Source organism: Leuresthes tenuis, unplaced genomic scaffold, assembly GCF_036924035.1.
Source record: "Leuresthes tenuis unplaced genomic scaffold, fLeuTen1.0.hap1 SCAF_21, whole genome shotgun sequence".
NCBI classification, from domain to species: Eukaryota; Metazoa; Chordata; class Actinopteri; order Atheriniformes; family Atherinopsidae; genus Leuresthes; species Leuresthes tenuis.
The window spans coordinates 26809360-26826586 of NW_027325375.1; the positions used below are offsets into that span (position 1 = coordinate 26809360).

The following is a 17227-nucleotide window of genomic DNA, read 5'->3' on the forward strand; positions in this document are numbered from 1 at the left end:
TGCTTGGCTTTGTCAAGCTAATGACTTCCTGCTTCAGTGGCTTGTGTAACAGTGTTAGAGCCAAAATAAGTAAAATCGGGAGCAGAATTTAATCTGTCACTCAATGGAAAGCCTTTAAGCGGCAACATGCAGCCATCCAGAGGGTGCACGCAAGTGAGGTGAAATCACAGCAAAAGCTCCCCAGCACAGAGCAAAGCACCAGAACAGGTTGTGTATAGGCATGAGGATTACAGATTGGTTGGATAAATAGGGGATCCTTTAAAGCAAAACACACCGACTGTGTATGTGTGTGTGCATGTGAATGTCAGTCTTGGTGGTAATCTAAAACCATCAATCCCTTTGAATCTAGGTAAGCTTCACCTATGTAGAAAAGAGATTGATGTGGGAAGGAAGACACATCCTGCACTCAGTTTTTGATCTGCCTGAATTTGCCCTAAGCGTGATTTTGAACTGTGTAGCAGTGCAGCAGTCATATTAACAAGCCGAATCTTGCAAGGTAGTGCAAGCAGCGCTCAGTCTGCCTTTTCATCTACTCAGAATTAATAATTTCCATGAACTGCTTTGTTTCCATTGGTGTCTCCTGGGAAAACTGGATGGTTGTGAAGAGGCATTTCTCTGAGGCAGAGGAGCTAAAATTAATCAAACCCATCAGTAACTTGTTCTGCCGAAACTATTCTGCCCCCTTTCCGATCTTCTTTTTCCAGTTGAAAACCAGTGTTTTCCAAACAAAGACGCATCATAATCATACCTCTGTACAAATACAGGAGTAGGCCAACAAGGATTGTGTAAACAGCTTCATTTATTTACCAAAAACAACCCTCAAAAATCACCAATATAACAAGTGGAAATCTATTTAATAATGAAAACACAAGTATTTTTAAATAGAGATGATGGTGTACAAACCTTTTCACAAACATTGTGTAAATCTGTTTTTTCCCCCCATTTAAGATTTCTAATCTGAATCACTGACATCAAAGTTTCCTTTTTTCCACATTAATATTCACGTCGGATACAAAGACAAAACAAAAAATGCAAATTGTCTTTTTTCTGATATGCAAATAGCAAAAGCCAGACACTTCTTTGCACTTTGCAAATGAGAACACAGATGTATACATATTTGTGTGTCTCACAATCATCTAAAAAAAGAAAACATCAAGCGAGTTTCATATTTGTCTTGACGGCACCATGCTGATTCGCGATCTGTTCTTACCACTTAGTGTCTAAAATTATAGCCTTCAATCATATAAACAGATAGTTTTATTGTGTTTTGGCTGAATTTCAAGAGGTAATAGCTAAATTACTGAAAATAAACATGTCAGACAAGGACAATGATTGCACATTTCACTATTATGGAGCAACGGTTTTCATATCGTGATGCATTTATTTCTAATATAAGTTATCTTCGAAAATGCAGTCCTAATAATGCCTCAGAGTAGAGAAATCTACCAGATAACATCCAAATCCTTTCAAACACCTCTACACCAAGCAGCCACGACATTAATCATACTGCACAAAAGCTCTGACCCATTGGGGCGTGGGGATCTCTTGGGGGTGTCATTCCTGGCACTCGGATTGGGTTGTGAGGTCCCTGTGAATCTGGCTTGTTTCAATGCATCCCCAGGACACTCTGTCTGATTGGGAGCTGGGAGGGTTGCAGCCCGGTTCAACCTTCCTGCTGTGCTCTCGCCATTCCTGAGCAGTTTTGGTGGAAAGATGGAGTACACTGTCCTGCTGGGAGAGGTCGTTGAGCTCACTGGAACAATATTTTCAGGTGGTAGGTGTCACAAAAACATCCACATGAAAGCCAGGAAGCACAGGATGCCAAGCTTCTCAGTGGAGTATTGCATAGTAACAATTAATCAATGTTCTTTATGTCACCTGTCAGTGCTTTTAATGTGGCGGCTGATCACCATAAAACAGAGAATGACTTGGACATCATCAACACAGCACTTACAATATGGTGATATTTGGCACACTGAAACCGTAATAACGCAATGCACTGAAACGTAAAGAGTGATTACTGCTGGAGCCAGTAACATTAGAAATACTGCATATCCTAAATTCATTCTGCAGGATACGATATTTAAAGCAGCTGTAATCTGTCATACAAAGATGAAAATCTCGCTTTATGCACCTTAAAAATACATTATTTTTATTTCCTACATCATATCTGCAAGTTCTATCAAGCCAGGTGAGAAGCCTCTAAGTATATAATAGCAGATAAATGAATTCCCTTTGAACTTCAAGAATTATCCCACAGCAGCCAAACCAGAAACACTCCAGCATGCACACCACTTCATGATAAGCATAAAATAGAAATATGACAAACTTTATTCTAACAGTCATTCTCCCACTAGCATTAGAATCTTATTAAATTTGAATATCATGTAAAGCATTTGATTCCAGATAAAATATTGGATCTCTACCGATACTATATGTACATTTTCAATCTAAATTTCAGTTTCATTTCCAGGCATTTCAACGGTACCACCTAACAGCTTTGTTGAAATGGAAATTAATTATTACATCATTATAATATTTTACTTTGATATTAGCGTCCACCATCACTTTGTTCAAATAACGGATATCTCAACTTGGAACAAGAGCCGCATGTAAACTTACAGCAGGATAATTAATTGAAAATGAGTTCATTTCTCCCACCGTGCTAGTCCACAAGAATGGAGTTGAGATAAGAATAATCTTAATAGTTGGTCAGACCTTCTTGAAGAAGTCCAGCCGGAGCAGGCTTATCTAAATCCTCTTGGCAGAGCTATGAGTATAGTCGGAGGAGAGTGCAGAGGAGTGCTTAAATTTGCCTGAATAGAAGCTCTTATAAAGCAGCAGCAGAAAGTTCTTCAGATAGTGCTCAACTCTGCTGTTATGACTGACTGAATATGTTGCGTCAACTGAAAGTGAAGTACAGTTTACTCACGGGTGCAAAGTCACCTCATGCTGATGAAAGGGTGCGTAATGAAAAGTCCAGGCTAAACTATTTGAAAACAGTGTTCTTTATGTGCCTCTGATCTGTCCTTGCTGGCTGGGCAGGGGTAATACAGTAAGAGGATAAGAAGTGCGTCTCTCCTGTGTTATGATGAGCTCTCAGTCAATAGGGTCTCGCTGTTGCTCTGCTTCAGAGACTGCCTGCTGGAGTCTCTGTCCACCCCCTCCTCGTCATCAGATCTGCCCAGAGTCAGGTGTCTCCGGTACGCAGGAGGGCTATAGAGGTCAACAGAAATACAGACACATCATTATATGATGACTTGGGTGCTTACAGAAGAGAGAAAAGAGATACGGTTATAAAAACATGCAATGCTGAAGCACAAATACCATTTAATGAGATGTGTTATTTACTTTGATCAGTAAATACCACATCCCCTTAAGTGTGCATGACATTTGTGCACGTTGGGGGGTGCACCAGGGGTTGTTGTGAATCTTTACTTTTGATTCGCCCCAATGGAAAAATGCATCACAAATATTCTTGCTCTAAGGTCCCAGATGAGCAAGTGTTACCAGGATCAACCCACAGCAATCAATACAATTCTCATAATGTTGCCTTTTAAAAACAAGCTCTGTTCGTGTCACAAACTGCAAGACCAATCCACTTCTCATGCATGGGATAATGACTGGCACGCTTTTCGAACATCAGTAAAGGTTAAGTGCAGTTTGTGAAGTAAATAAAAAAGGAATTCATTCAGCACTGACTGACTCGATAACTTCAACCAAGGCTGAGAAGAATATAGAGGTTTTTTTGCAAAGTACCTGCTACACTCATTAAAGGTTGTTGCCAGGGCTATTTCAAACTAAGTTGTCATGACAACTCATGGCATTATAATCAATCATTACACTCTAACATTATAGCTTTTTTATACACACCTTCAGGACAGCAAGCAGAAAATAAGATTCACGTCTACAATATGAACCTTACATTTGAATTACATGTCCTATATTAAATTCTACAATATCAAGTTAAAGTAAGACACATATTAACAAATCAACCTTGAAAGAACTGTTATCAATAATAGCATTTAGCTGTTGTCTGTCACTGTGATTAAAACACCTATTTTGTTGGCATGAGCACGTGCGCTCTACAGTCAACCTGCCTTAATGCAACAAAAAAAAACAGAGCTTAGAACGACTAAATTATCCTGATTGAAGGATAATTGTCTTGAAATCAATTTTAAAGTTATGCAAGCACGAGAGAAGTTCAAACTTTTGGTGAAATTACTCTGACAATGGATAGTTTTTGAAGCTCAGGGCTAATTTTGGCATTTTAATTATGATGCAAAGTGTTCACATCAAACGGATTCAACAGGTCTGTTTCACCTCAAGTGAGAAGAAAAATTGGTGTAATTTTGTCTGCCTCATTGCCAGCCTCTGTTTGTGCTCGAGGAAAAGCCACAGCCAAACACTTCTCTTCTAACAGGATGCAGTTATCACAACATCTAAATCACACTGAGAGAAACATATATTTGCAGAGGTGCATTCTATCGTTACAAAACAAGAATAGTAGCAGTTCTCACGACTGCATTTAGAGGAAGCAACAGCATTGTCCAATCTTTTCCCAACGAAAACAGATACGAGCAGAGGAAAAGGATAAAACCTTCAGTATAGCTGGATCGCATATGGTCATTGTGCAAAAGTGTTGGCAATTTGTCACAGGGACAGTCAGTGTTTATAATATGAAGTCCTGGAGTCACAGCAAGATTTTTTTTGCAGATATGCTGGCATGAAATTGAAAATCACACATAGGGATGGCATTGCGTCTGCTATGTTTGTTTGTTTCAGTGTTGATCAGTGTTGTTGTTATGCCTCAGGCATGAGAGTATTGTACAATCCCAGGCATCGTTAGAGCACTTTTTTTGCATGGAAACTAGGGCTTCACAGTATTGCGATTCAAGATAACTACTGTTAAATACTGTGACTGATGATATGACTTATAGCATAAAAAACAGATTCTTCAGTATATTATAATTCAGTACGTACAAGTTTAGGGCTGCATTCCACTTCTGCATCTAAGCATGCCAGTTGGTCGTAGCAAAAGCTGAATGTCCTCCAAGTGGAATGCAGCCATCATTATTACAACAGTGCCTGTCCTCCTTATTTGAAGTCAAAATGTCTGCCGTGAAATGGTCTGTAGTCTACCATTTCCTGCAAGCCAAGCAGTCTTTTGTGATACTGGCATCACATATGTTGATACTGCAGTGACAGCAACATTTTCAATATATTATACAGTTGTTCAATCATTTTCTGATGATGATACAGACAGACAAGCAGGTCAAAGCAGAGAACACAGGAAATCTTCTCGATTTTGAAACTTAATTTGTGTACATGGTGACTGTTCTAATCATTCACGTCTTAATGCTCCGTTTTTCTCGTCTTAACAGAGCAACGAGTTGGAAAAAAACTAAATAAAATCCCAGAACAACTGTTGACACAGAGAATTTTCCGTCAAACTTGTAAAAGCGTACGTTTGTGTACTTCAGGTAGCTTTGCATCAGCTCCATACATACTGTAACATTTCAACAGCTCAACTTGACTGTGCTCTGCTTGCTTTTGGTACTTTCTACTTCGTTTTGTGCAGCAGACAGTACCACCTCAGTGTGAGCACTCTGTGAAACTGCCATGACAGAAAATCCCGACACATAGAGTGGAGCACAGGCTGATGATTGCTGTGGGTGTGAGTACTATAACAAACCTGTAATCTCCAAGCACAGATTTACAAAAAGAAAGAAATAATCTTTCTTCATAAAAGCGGAATCGTGTCAAGGGTGTAAAGGAGTTCAGCACCACTCCAGAGATATTGCTGTGATGACTTCATGCAACAATACATCTCAAACTGAGGCAAGCCGGGGGAGAGAAACATTTCAAAAGCAGTCCAGTCAAACATAGTGGCATGCTCTAATTAGCCAGTGTGACTTCTGCAGGAAAAAAATGGCCAGGGAAAGTCAACTGTGTGTCACAAAGATTACTCATAATTCAGAATAAATACAAAACATTCACACACAGCAAACAAGGTTAATATATCAAGCAAACCTCCTGAATCCACTCTAATTCGTGTTAGACTCTTATGTTATCATCACACCAAGCATCACCTTCTTCTGTTGGTATCAGTTACTGTCGGGCCTGTAGAGGTACTTCATCATCAAATTATCCACCTTCTTCTTTTTCTTCTTGGATTTGTTCTTGCTAGACTGTCCATTACCTGTAAGATCCTTCTCATCATCTTGTGGTTGTTTTGGAGCCCTTTTAACACTGCTGGTACTTCGATAGGAGATGGTTGAGCCCGAAGAGGAGGACTCTGACGAATCGGAGGAGGAAGAGGAATCCTCTGACTCACTTGGTTTCTTCTTAGACTTCTTCTTGGACTTCTTGTCCTTTTTCCCCTTTTTACTCTTTCGGCTGTGGCGATCGTCTGAGGAGGAAGACGAGGAGGAGGAGGAGGAGGAGTCCGATGATGAAACCTTGCTTTTTTTATCTTTACGACTTCGGGAGGTACTTGAATGACGTTTACGGTAATCTTGAGCAGAGCTTGATGAAGATCGAAGCAAGCTTGATGTGCTGCAGGCCAACTCCTCATCAACTCCTTTTTTCCGACTGTCCTCGCTTCCTTCACCCTTCTTATTATTCTCTTCTTCATCACTAGACTCGTCAAGTTTGCTACGCTTGAACTTAATGGGTTTGAAGCTAAGTACTTCATTTATTGCAGCTTCCAAGTCAGGGTCCAAGTAGTTCCGATGGGTGACTAATTTAATGTCAGATGTGTCTGGCTGATTGCTGTCTGAGGGACGTGGTTGAGGTGGGGTAGAGAAGCTACGACCTACGGAGCGGGGACTGTATGGTGAGGTTGTACTTTCTCCAAAGGCCACACTCTGGCCATCATCGTCATCATCTACATGTAGACCAAATTCACTCAGGCCACAGCTGCGTGCAACGGACAAGCGAGAGCTGCTGCGTCTGTCATCTTTCCAAGAGCTGCTTCGGCGCAGTGAACGGGGGCTGGATCGGCTCACACTGCTGATGGTTGACTTGTTGTCATCATCCATATCCAACATTCCCCTCCTGGTGGACATCCTACTGGGAGCCACTGAGGACACCATGGACTCCTTATCAAATTCAGGGCTGCTGCGGGAGGTCCAGCGGGACTCTAAGCCCTTCCTTGCTCTGCTGGTAGCTTCAGAATAGGCCAGCGAGATGACAGAGCCTTTGTCATCTATATCATCCTCAACCTGACTCTTTCTCCTGTCCTCCTGGAGCTCTCCAGGCTTTGACTTGGCTTTGCGGATGGCGGCATGGTCTGGTGTGTCAGACTGTTCTTTGAGAGTGCTAAACAGTGAGCTCTCATCCCCTTTACCCCCAATGGAGTCCTTCAGATTGGAGCGTTTCCTGTAGCTCAGGGAACTCATGACAGACACTGATCTGTTCTGCTCTACCTCTTTCCCATCTTTACTTCCGTCACTCATCTTCTCCTTACTGTCTTTCATCTCCTTGGCATCTGCATTTGCTGCATATCTAAGGGGTTATGTAATAAAATTGACACCTGAGATAATCACGAGAACATGAGGAAAAAAAAAAGTACACTTAAAGCATCAAATCTAATCTTTAACTTTATGAAACTTCCTCAGATGATATGTGGTAGCTAACATTTTTATTTTTTGGCACAAATCTGTTGTTTTCATTTTGTCCTCGGGACGAGTCGTAAGACAGGAAACATATACAGTACCTCCTACTATTGCCGCTATGCAGACAGTGTACACTGCTAAAAGTGAGGTAATCAACTAGCAAAAGGACCTCTCCAACAGAGGCGGAGGTGTCATTTAGCAGGCGTGCCAACTGGCCACAGGCCACCTCAACAAATATGACAGCAGCCTCTTCCCGACACCACCTCCTGTCATTAGACAGATTACCGGGAGAGAGAGAGATAACACCCAATAACATAAGATACCCATTCTTCTTTATACACTGACCCTGGTTATCATGGGCCTTTTTAAGGTTGGGAAGGTGGATGGTTGTTATCATATATGTTCATCAGACATGAAGCAAAAGGAACATGAATACCGACCTGGTGCTCTTCAAACTGCCATCATCTGATAGGGTCTTGTTGGAGCCTTTGTTCTTTGAAAGCCAAGATTTAACTCCATCCACGCGGTCTTCCACTTCTGAGTCGGTTTCTGTCTCCTCTCCACTGTGAAGAAATAAACCACCTGGAGTTTGTGAAGATCATCAAAAATGTTCATCTAGCGTCTCATTTGTATCTTCAAGTGCAGAACTCAAGTGAGGGACTGTCAGAGGCTTCAAACACAAACAGAGTTTTAGGGTTTTACTAAATCCTCACATAACTACTTAATACTGTTCAAATAAATTGCCAAAAATCTGCCTGTTGTGACAATTCAAAGTTAAATATAAGAAAAAGCATTGTACACCAAGAATACTAGTGAGGTGCTGAGTGCTACAGCTAGATCAAAAAAAAAACTTGATGTCATCTGTGTTTTCCTTATAGTTTTCCAATAGTCAAAGTTTTGGACCCTCAGCCCTCTTCAAAATAAGTAATAATAATACCGTAATAATGATGATAAGTAAAAATTAATAAACGCTTCTAAAGACATGGTATCTGATAGGCTATATAAGCGAAACCCCAGATACACATCTGATGGTGATTAGATATTCTCCTTCCATTCATAAGGTTGAAGGAAATTCAAAATTATCAAATTTTCAGACATGAAATTATACTTTAGGACTCGTTATATGAATATTCCACGCAGCGCCACATCCAGGGAATTACACAGCCAAAATAATAGTTGACAATTGTAAGCATTTGTTCACAGTTGGACTCCCTCTCTTATAATTATAGGGTTACTTTGATGATGCAAGACAAATCAGTTAAGCAACAGCTGTGATTCCATAATTTCAACAAATCCTATATGTTTTTTTTCCCCAAACAACTCATCGCCTCTGAAACACAAATGCATTGCAAACGTGCTAATAAAAGTGCAGCATACAAATAAAACTCTTGGAGGTATAATTAACTTGTTTGGTTACTTCTAAGCTGCAAGCATCCGTGTGGCATGTCACCTGCCCCTGGTGATTGGTATTGGAGAGGAGCGATGAGGCAGCCCCACTGAATCTACGCTTGACATAGCAATCAATATACACAGACCAATAGATCATGATGAAAAAGCTCAGCAGATCCCACCTGGATAAGGTCAATCCTTATTCATTCATTCAGATCTGTGCTGAATATTTTGAATTATGCACCTCATTGTCCTGGAAGGTTAATGTGACAGGAGAGGAGAGCAGAGAGGCATAACCTCTAAGTCAATACTGCCATCATGGTCGAAACGCATTAAGAGAAAAAAAATGTTGTTTTTTTGTTTAAGGACACACTGCCTCTAACCTCAGATGCTCTGCCTTCATATCCTGCATAATGTGTGAGAATACATTTGCACATTGCACCGAGACCCATATGTTCTGAAGGCTTAAAGTATGTTTGACGCTGCGCTAAGGTCTGTCAGGGAAAATTACATTCTGCACGATACAGTTCTTAGTTTAAAGACAAGAGGCTGTATATCTAAAAACAGCGATGACAGGGCTGTTGTAAAGCATCTTCAATTTTTTAGCTCTTCTTGATTAATGGCTGGCTATACTATTATTTATAGCCTTACAGAAACTTTGGAAGAGCCATGTTTCATCAATCTAAAATATTAGCCTTGTATATCTCTGTCTTATACTTGGTGTTGTTATTCATGTACGGCACTTTGTTTCAGCCACGGCTGTTTTTAAAGGGCTTTATAAATAAAGTTGAGTTGAGTTAAACTGTAGATATATGTCACTCGGCGTTTATACACAGCTGACAAAGAAAAAAAAAGAAGTAACAGCAATGCACTTCACAGATATGTTTTTGAGGACAAGCTTATCTATCCGAGTCTTGGAACATGTTAAAAAAATGCTTGCAAGGTGTCAACACAATATTCCAAGAGGTGTGAAATGACAGGCAGACTGCTGGGCTCCATCATTCGTTCAAGTACCATATAGGCCTTAATGTTCACGGGTCTCCCACTGTACAGCACTTAACACTACACCACCCCCTTGTCCCAAAGCTTTATGACTCACATTCAGTCATTTTTCCTCAGACAACAAAGCATGTTCCCTCCCTACTTCCTTTTTTTTTTTCCTGTAGACAGTTTGCCTAAAAGCGAGAAGAAAGCTGGTTATAGAGCTTGTGGTAGCTTGTGAGGGAGTATGCACAGGGAGGAAGGGGCATCAGAGTCTTTGGGTAAATGGTATTCAAGCTTTGGAAAAGCATTAATATAGTAACTTAGGGCCGCTGCTTTTATGACATGAAGGTAATGATGATTCAAGAGAATCTTAATGGCCTGGTGAAAAGTATTTCCTTCTCAAAACTTTGCTCATTTTAGAGTTTGAAAGGTGCTTTATGAGGCAAGAAGCAAAAATTGTTCCCTGCATTTTCCACTCCCTCTCTCATTTTGCACACTATCAATAGCTGATAAAAGCCTACCAAAAACAAGATAATAGGCTCGTTAATACAGGGAAGTTGATTACACGTGTTGGCCATTTGTCAGCTCTGTGATCCTGTGGCTTTTTTAAGGCTATACATTAAAATACTGAAACTAGCCCGTCTGAAATTCAGCGCCCCCCCACCCCACCACCTCTCTGGAACACATACAAGCAAGCAAAATAAAAGGTGGCTTGCAATTGAGTGCTGTAAAAATGGTGTCACAAACGATTTGTCCTTGGCCCACACGACTAGCTAACCAGTCCAGAGGCTCGTAGATACAAACAAGCCTCAGGAATCTATAAGTGAACATTAATCGCTTCTGACAATTGGCCTGCACTGGTTGTAAATCTTTGTCACAAATGCTTATTTTCAGCATCAAATCTCGTATGGCTTGGTTCTATCAATTGAACGCTAAAATAAAAGAACCATAAAACCATATGACTATAGCATCTAATTTAGCAAAACAAAATGCACTCGTGACACTGAGATGTAATTAACCTAATATTCAAATATAATTATCACCTGGTACTAAAGGCGAAAGAATGAATAATTTATGAAGTGGAGCCTTACATCTGCTGTAAAGTATTACGCTGCGGTGCGTGTGAAGGGTTACCCAGCCTGAAGAACACAAATCTAACTTACATCATCTGCCCTACAATAATAATAATAATAATAATCTTACCCACCATCATAACCTCTGTTCTAAAGCAGTGAGCACAATGATATTGTATTGTACAGCAAATCATCCTTCATAATTAGAAGAAAAATCCCCTCCTCCGTTACCGTTCTTCCATGCTGCTAATACAATGGTGTCAAAGGAGGGAAAATTTGATTAAGTAAACATGGCAAATCGTTGCCAATTTTCTTGAGTTGCATAAAAAGAAAGGGAGAACACTGATACAGATGGGCAGTCTGATGAAAACGTGATCGCAAAAAACAAAAAGATAAAAAGCCTGATGGGTAAAAGAAATCGGCGATAAAAACAGGAAGGTTCAGAGGATTATACGGCACAAAGCCCGACGAAGACCTAAATAACTCCATAAGGTGCCACGAAAAATCCCGTCAATGCATAATAACTGAAAGAAAAGGGGATTCAGTCAGTCAAAAGAACATATTCGACATTCACAATCAGTGACTGCGTTATTTCAAAGCAAGACAAGGTGAATTTCTGTGGGTTAAATGTTTTCACAGCATAATGACATTGATTGGGATTAGTAGATCATATGCGTGCATGAAAAACAGCTGGGCATAAAACATTTCAACAGTGACATGCAATATCATTGCTTTGCACCATGTACCGACTGTGGAGCCATGGACATGCAGTCCCCGTGTGTTCATCATGCAACAGTTGCACATATCCGTCACACACCTGTGTGTAAGCTTTTCCAGAGCACATGTAAGCCATGGAAATATACTATGTCTGCACAAAGGCTATAATACTACAACCGATTTAAAAAAGGTATGGTGATAGATTGTAATTTACTTCAGAGAGAAAACAAATTGCTGTTACCCTAAATATAACATGTATGATTTCATATGGAGGCAGCACAGGCTGATAGTGTTTGATGTGTAAACCACACTAACGGTGTGCTTTTGCATGTGCTTTGGAGAGGCTGTAGATGAATACAGGAGATTTTAGACAAACACGTGAGAACATGCGATGACTTTTCAAATGTAGCAGATGATGATTATTGTCTAAGGAGACAATAATGCAGTATTACGTCAGATTGTTTCACTTTACTGTTCCTCATCTGGTTTACATTTTCCCAAAAATCAGTGAGACTAATTCAAAGGTGAATGATATTGACATCTGGTATTATGGTTGACTTTCTGTTCTTGCTTTCTGTTCTATGTAACATTAAAAAAAACAAGCCCTGAAATCTCCAATGAGGCAGACTGTGTACAACTTCAGACACTTGGCAAAAAATGAATGAAACACAGGGCCATCCTTTAAACATATCAGAGATGTATAACACAGGCAGTGCTTTTCATTCTATTTAAAATGTCTTCTCCTCACTGTGCCATTGGGAAAAACAGAAAGTGAAAGGATAAGGAATACTGCATTACTCTCCCGTGTGGTTGAAATGGGTGTGAAAAAATATGAAAACAAACAAAAGATTCATTTTCCGTTCTCACGTTTTGTTCTTTCTTTTCTGATATTTTGTCACCATGTCTTGCAAACTGCCAGAAGTGAGGATGAAAAGGGAAAAGGGAACAAGGGGAGAAAGAGAAACAGAGAAGGTGAGATACACAGATAACAAAAGGAGGACAAAATGAGATAACACCAACCAAATAGTGTTCTGCATTAACACACACACACACACATTAAACAGCTACCCATTGTTCTGTAAAGCATTAAATCAACTCATGACTGCTCAAACAGAGCTGGCGTGTGTAATGTCTTCCTTTTAGAACTCTGTATTATTGCCGCCAGGCTTTACCTCCATCGGCTCAAAGCTAGCATAACCCTCAACCCCACTGCAACGAGGGAGGGGGTAATCAAACAGGGAAAACCAGCAAAGAGACAAAAGATCAGAGGCAGGGAGCTGAATTAAACCATTTGAGAAGTACTTGGGGAGCAGATAGAGTGAAGTGTGACTCAGATTCCAAAAGAGGTAAAGAATGTATGCAGAAAAATGTGGGAGCATAAAAAAGATGTGTTGTGACTGACAGCCCAAGAAAATGAGCAGATATTCCATTTACACTGCTGTATGTGTACCACGGATGTAGATCTAATGAAGCAAAGGCAATAGACCTTTTTCACAGCAGACAATGGGACTTGTCACAGCATGAACACGAGTGAAATTAATAACATTAGTGACAGCTGAGTTCCCTTTAGTGTTCCCATAAACTGTGACCGTAAACCTACATGCTCAATTGCATTAACGTACTTGTGCTTTCCTTGCAAATCTCTGGAAAGAAAGTATTTTGTAACTTCTTTTGTGTTCAAGCTGTACCTGTTGATTAGGTCATCATTGTCATCACTCTCCATCTCGTCTTCTATGGCAGCCTGCAGGTCTGCTATCCTCTTGAAGGCCAGCTTTAGGTCCACTTGTAAGCTCTGATTTGCTGCCTCTAAGCTCTCAATGTCCATTTCCTGTTGAATGGATGGCGACACAGAAACGTGGTTACAGTCTGTGTTAACTATCGTGAATCTTATCAGGTCCGACAGCAACCAAGGCCTTACCAGTTCGTGCTTCTTGCGGCTTGCTTCAGCCTCCTTCTTGGACAGCTCTGACGTTTCTTCTTTCATGTCCCTTATCTGCCTCTGCATGCGCTTATTCTGGTCCTTCTCCCTGTTTTCTGCAGCGATGCGTTGATTTCTCTCTTCTGTCATCTTTTCTAGATTCTCCTTCAGACGTCCCACAAGGCTCTGGGGAGCAGTCGATGGGAATTGGATGAGTTTGCTCCAACCAGAGGTTGATTTAATATCTATCAGCTAAGTCTGACTATACAGAATCAGCACAACAGATAAAAATAAGTCACAATTACGTTGTGACCAGTCCGAAAGTTTATGAGACATAAAACCTAATTCGATCTAGTCAAAACAAAAGTTAGAGATACCTGTTATAATTTATTCTATTTGGCCTGAAAAGCATTTGAACAGAGTAAAGATTTGCAGATGTAAAGGTGTTCTGGTAAAGATGTTAGGTAACCGTCATAAATTAGAGGAAGTTACAATTCCTGTCGAGTAAATGTAAACTTTTTACTCTTTATTTCTTTTTTTTTTCCTCAAGGATATAGTGTGGACCTTCTATAATATTTGAAAACATTCCAGTGGAGTAACTACTGACTGGTATAACATTATGAGAGCTGTGATGTGTAAGCAGCAACGTTAACCTTCAATGGATTTTATTCAAGCATATAAGGCAAACCTGATAATTCATCAACGTAAATCTAAATTACATTCAACATTTTTATGCTTTGTACAAGTATCTACTCGCACTTTTGAGTGGCATGCAGTGCACATTATAAATAAAAACAACATCCTGTAATCAAGTTTTCTGAGTGGACCTTGAAAACATATCGCTTGTACTCTTTATGAAGCACAATGTTTCTACTCCTCCACAGATGCATTTCTTGGTCAGACATGAAAGGGACACTACACAATGCATTTAAATTATTTCCTTCCATTTGAAAAATTAAAGAATTACCTTCCTGTTTATATAACATTTGTATGTTATGAGCAGTACCATCTCACCTCCAAGCGTTTAATCTGCGTCTTCTCATACTCCAGCTTGGTCTCCAGCTCACGAATCTTGGCCTCTTGACGGCTAACAAGCGACTTCTCCACCATAGACTGTTCTTGGAACTCCAACTGGCTCTGTAGCGAATGGAGCTAGAGGAAGATCCCACACATATCAAGTCACTGAGGAGTAATACTCACCACACACTTCTTTCTTCATCTGTGCTTTCCACTTCCTCTTTTAAGTGGGGAATATAAAACCTTAAGAGTAAATATTAATGTCATGTGCATGCATCAAAAATAGATTGATGTTCACTCTTTCACCCATTTTGCATCAATTTAACCTATCTTTACAAATGTAAATTATGTGAATTCAGTCTGAATAATGAGTAGAGATAAGCCTCCAATCTACCTCAAATGGTCAAAAAAAAGAGCTTGTGGTTCAGGCTGAGTAACAGTGAGTCACGGTAATTTCACAGGCTTTGAGAAAGGCCTCAGCATCATGCAAAGCACGTTTGTTCCATTTAAATAATATTTTTCAGAACTGATGAAAGGAAGAAAGACACGTCACAACAAAACTGGCCCCAAAAGGCACCCTGGCACCTAATGAGGGACTTCTGCATCTGAGACAAGGAGGATTTTGGAGCTCTCCTTTGATATTATTAAAAAAAGACAGATTTCCCTCCTACTGGGAATGAGATAACCACTTCAAGGTCAGATGCTTTAGATAACAATCACTGCCTACTCCAGCAGGTTTTAACAGTGCCTTGCAGAGTACTGTGTCTCAAGTATAGCCAGAAATACTCTGATGGGTGGGTCTTAAGTGGCCTAAAAGCTTGGACACACGTATATTTTAATGAAATAGAGACATGACAAACTGGAGTGGTGTGATCTCAGTTTGATGCTTTGAGCCAAATATTGTTTACAGCAGATGGCTGTATTTGTTTAATCCACTGCAGATCCATCCACTCATCAGCTATACCCACTTTATCCTGCACAGAGTTACAGGGAGCTGGAGTTTATCCCTGCAAACATTGGGTGAGAGGCGGGACACCAGTCCATCTCAGGGCTGACACACAGAGAAAGAAAACTGTCTATGCACACAATTACAGCCAATTTGAAATAACAAATTAACCTGCATGTCTTAACACTTGGAAGAAAATCCACACAAAGGGAGAAACTAAAGAAAAATTAGGTTTGAGCCTAGAATGCTCTTGCTGTTAAGCACCATTGTGTATCCATGCCAAACAAGGACATCTGATGAATCTGAGCCTGAGTTTGTGTGTTTGCATGTGCATCATACAGACTGCCACAATATTCATCTTAAATTACCCAAAACAAATTTTGAAAACAAATGCATCAGCAAAGACAAATGGTCATGCATTAATATGTGACACATCTCACATACTGTGATTATCATCGGAACAAATGAGTCTCTATAAAAAAAAACATGATAAAAGCACAGTTATAAAAACAGGTTGAGAACAGGTGCATTAACCTTTTCACCACATGAAACTACATTGATGAGCTTCAACCATTAGCAGACACCTCACAAAATACAGTAACCAATCAGCTCAGAAGTAGGCAAATTAAAATGAAACTGCAGCTTCAGATTTGTTACAGCTGTACGATTAAATAAAAAGCTTTTAGTTGGTGAACAATAAGCCAGCTGTGCAATGGGCAGTACAAAAACAAGAGCGACAGTTTGCAGCCTCACTAGCAGCTCTGTGGCATTTGTGCATGGACACATCAAAGCTTTGACCTATATGCTAGTGTCAGCGTGCAAAAATACTCACAATGACAATGTTAACATGCTGATGTTGAGCCATTAAAATGTGGCCCATGCATATTTGAATCATTACTGTCAAGCCATCTGTTGGTTGTTGAAATATTTCACTGACTAAGTGAAAATTTAGACCTGGAAGTGGTGCTGGAGAAAAGAGCAGAAGCTCACCACAGTCAGCAGGCTTCACCCTCTGACTGCCATTGTGCATCTACACTACAACAAATTTACATCTACAGTCCAGAGCATCCCTTCATGTTAATATAGCAAAGAGCAAAACTAAAATTAAATTAAAAGCAGATGCATTAAATGTGTGTGAAAGATGATCAGATTCTGTCTGAGTTTGCAAGCACTGTTCATAATAATAGGTTATATGTAATAAACAGATAAAACTTATGAGTCAGACCTCCATTAAATGTGCATGAAGACAAAATAAATCCCACTATTATACAAAACAGAGTCTCGACATATAACATTCATTTTCAACATGAAATTCAGCTTTGTTATACTCATTCATTATTCTGTATTTCAGCTTTGACGACAATAACAAACGGTTTGTGAATAGAAGTCAGTAAGGAAATGAGATCTCTCTGCCCAACATCTTATCATTCATACAATTTCTATCTATATTCACTGTGTATGCAAACATGAAGAAAATAAAGGAATGAACATATATTTAATGCTTATATGTACAATACAGTGAGTGGGCTGACACAAAAGGGACATAAATAGACAGCAGAGATCC

At 39.9% G+C, this 17227-nt stretch overlaps 1 protein-coding gene across 3 annotated transcripts in view; it reads right to left on the bottom strand.

Annotated features, from left to right (window-relative positions):
* Positions 1-3134: 3134 nt before the first annotated feature.
* Positions 3135-17227, bottom strand: part of LOC140279834 (unconventional myosin-XVIIIa-like) — a 59815-nt gene continuing 45722 nt past the window's right edge. For 2 of the 3 annotated variants that reach the window (XM_072375034.1, XM_072375032.1), the window contains 6 exons: positions 14715-14852; positions 13701-13886; positions 13471-13610; positions 8060-8182; positions 6093-7509; positions 3135-3216 (listed from right to left, as the gene is read on the bottom strand). In XM_072375034.1, coding sequence (XP_072231135.1) covers positions 6108-7509; positions 8060-8182; positions 13471-13610; positions 13701-13886; positions 14715-14852 — 1989 coding nt within the window. In that variant the 3' untranslated portion in view covers positions 3135-3216; positions 6093-6107. Of the gene's footprint in view, positions 3217-6092; positions 7510-8059; positions 8183-12649; positions 12695-13470; positions 13611-13700; positions 13887-14714; positions 14853-17227 lie in introns of all 3 variants that reach the window. The other variant, XM_072375033.1, reaches the window with a different exon arrangement.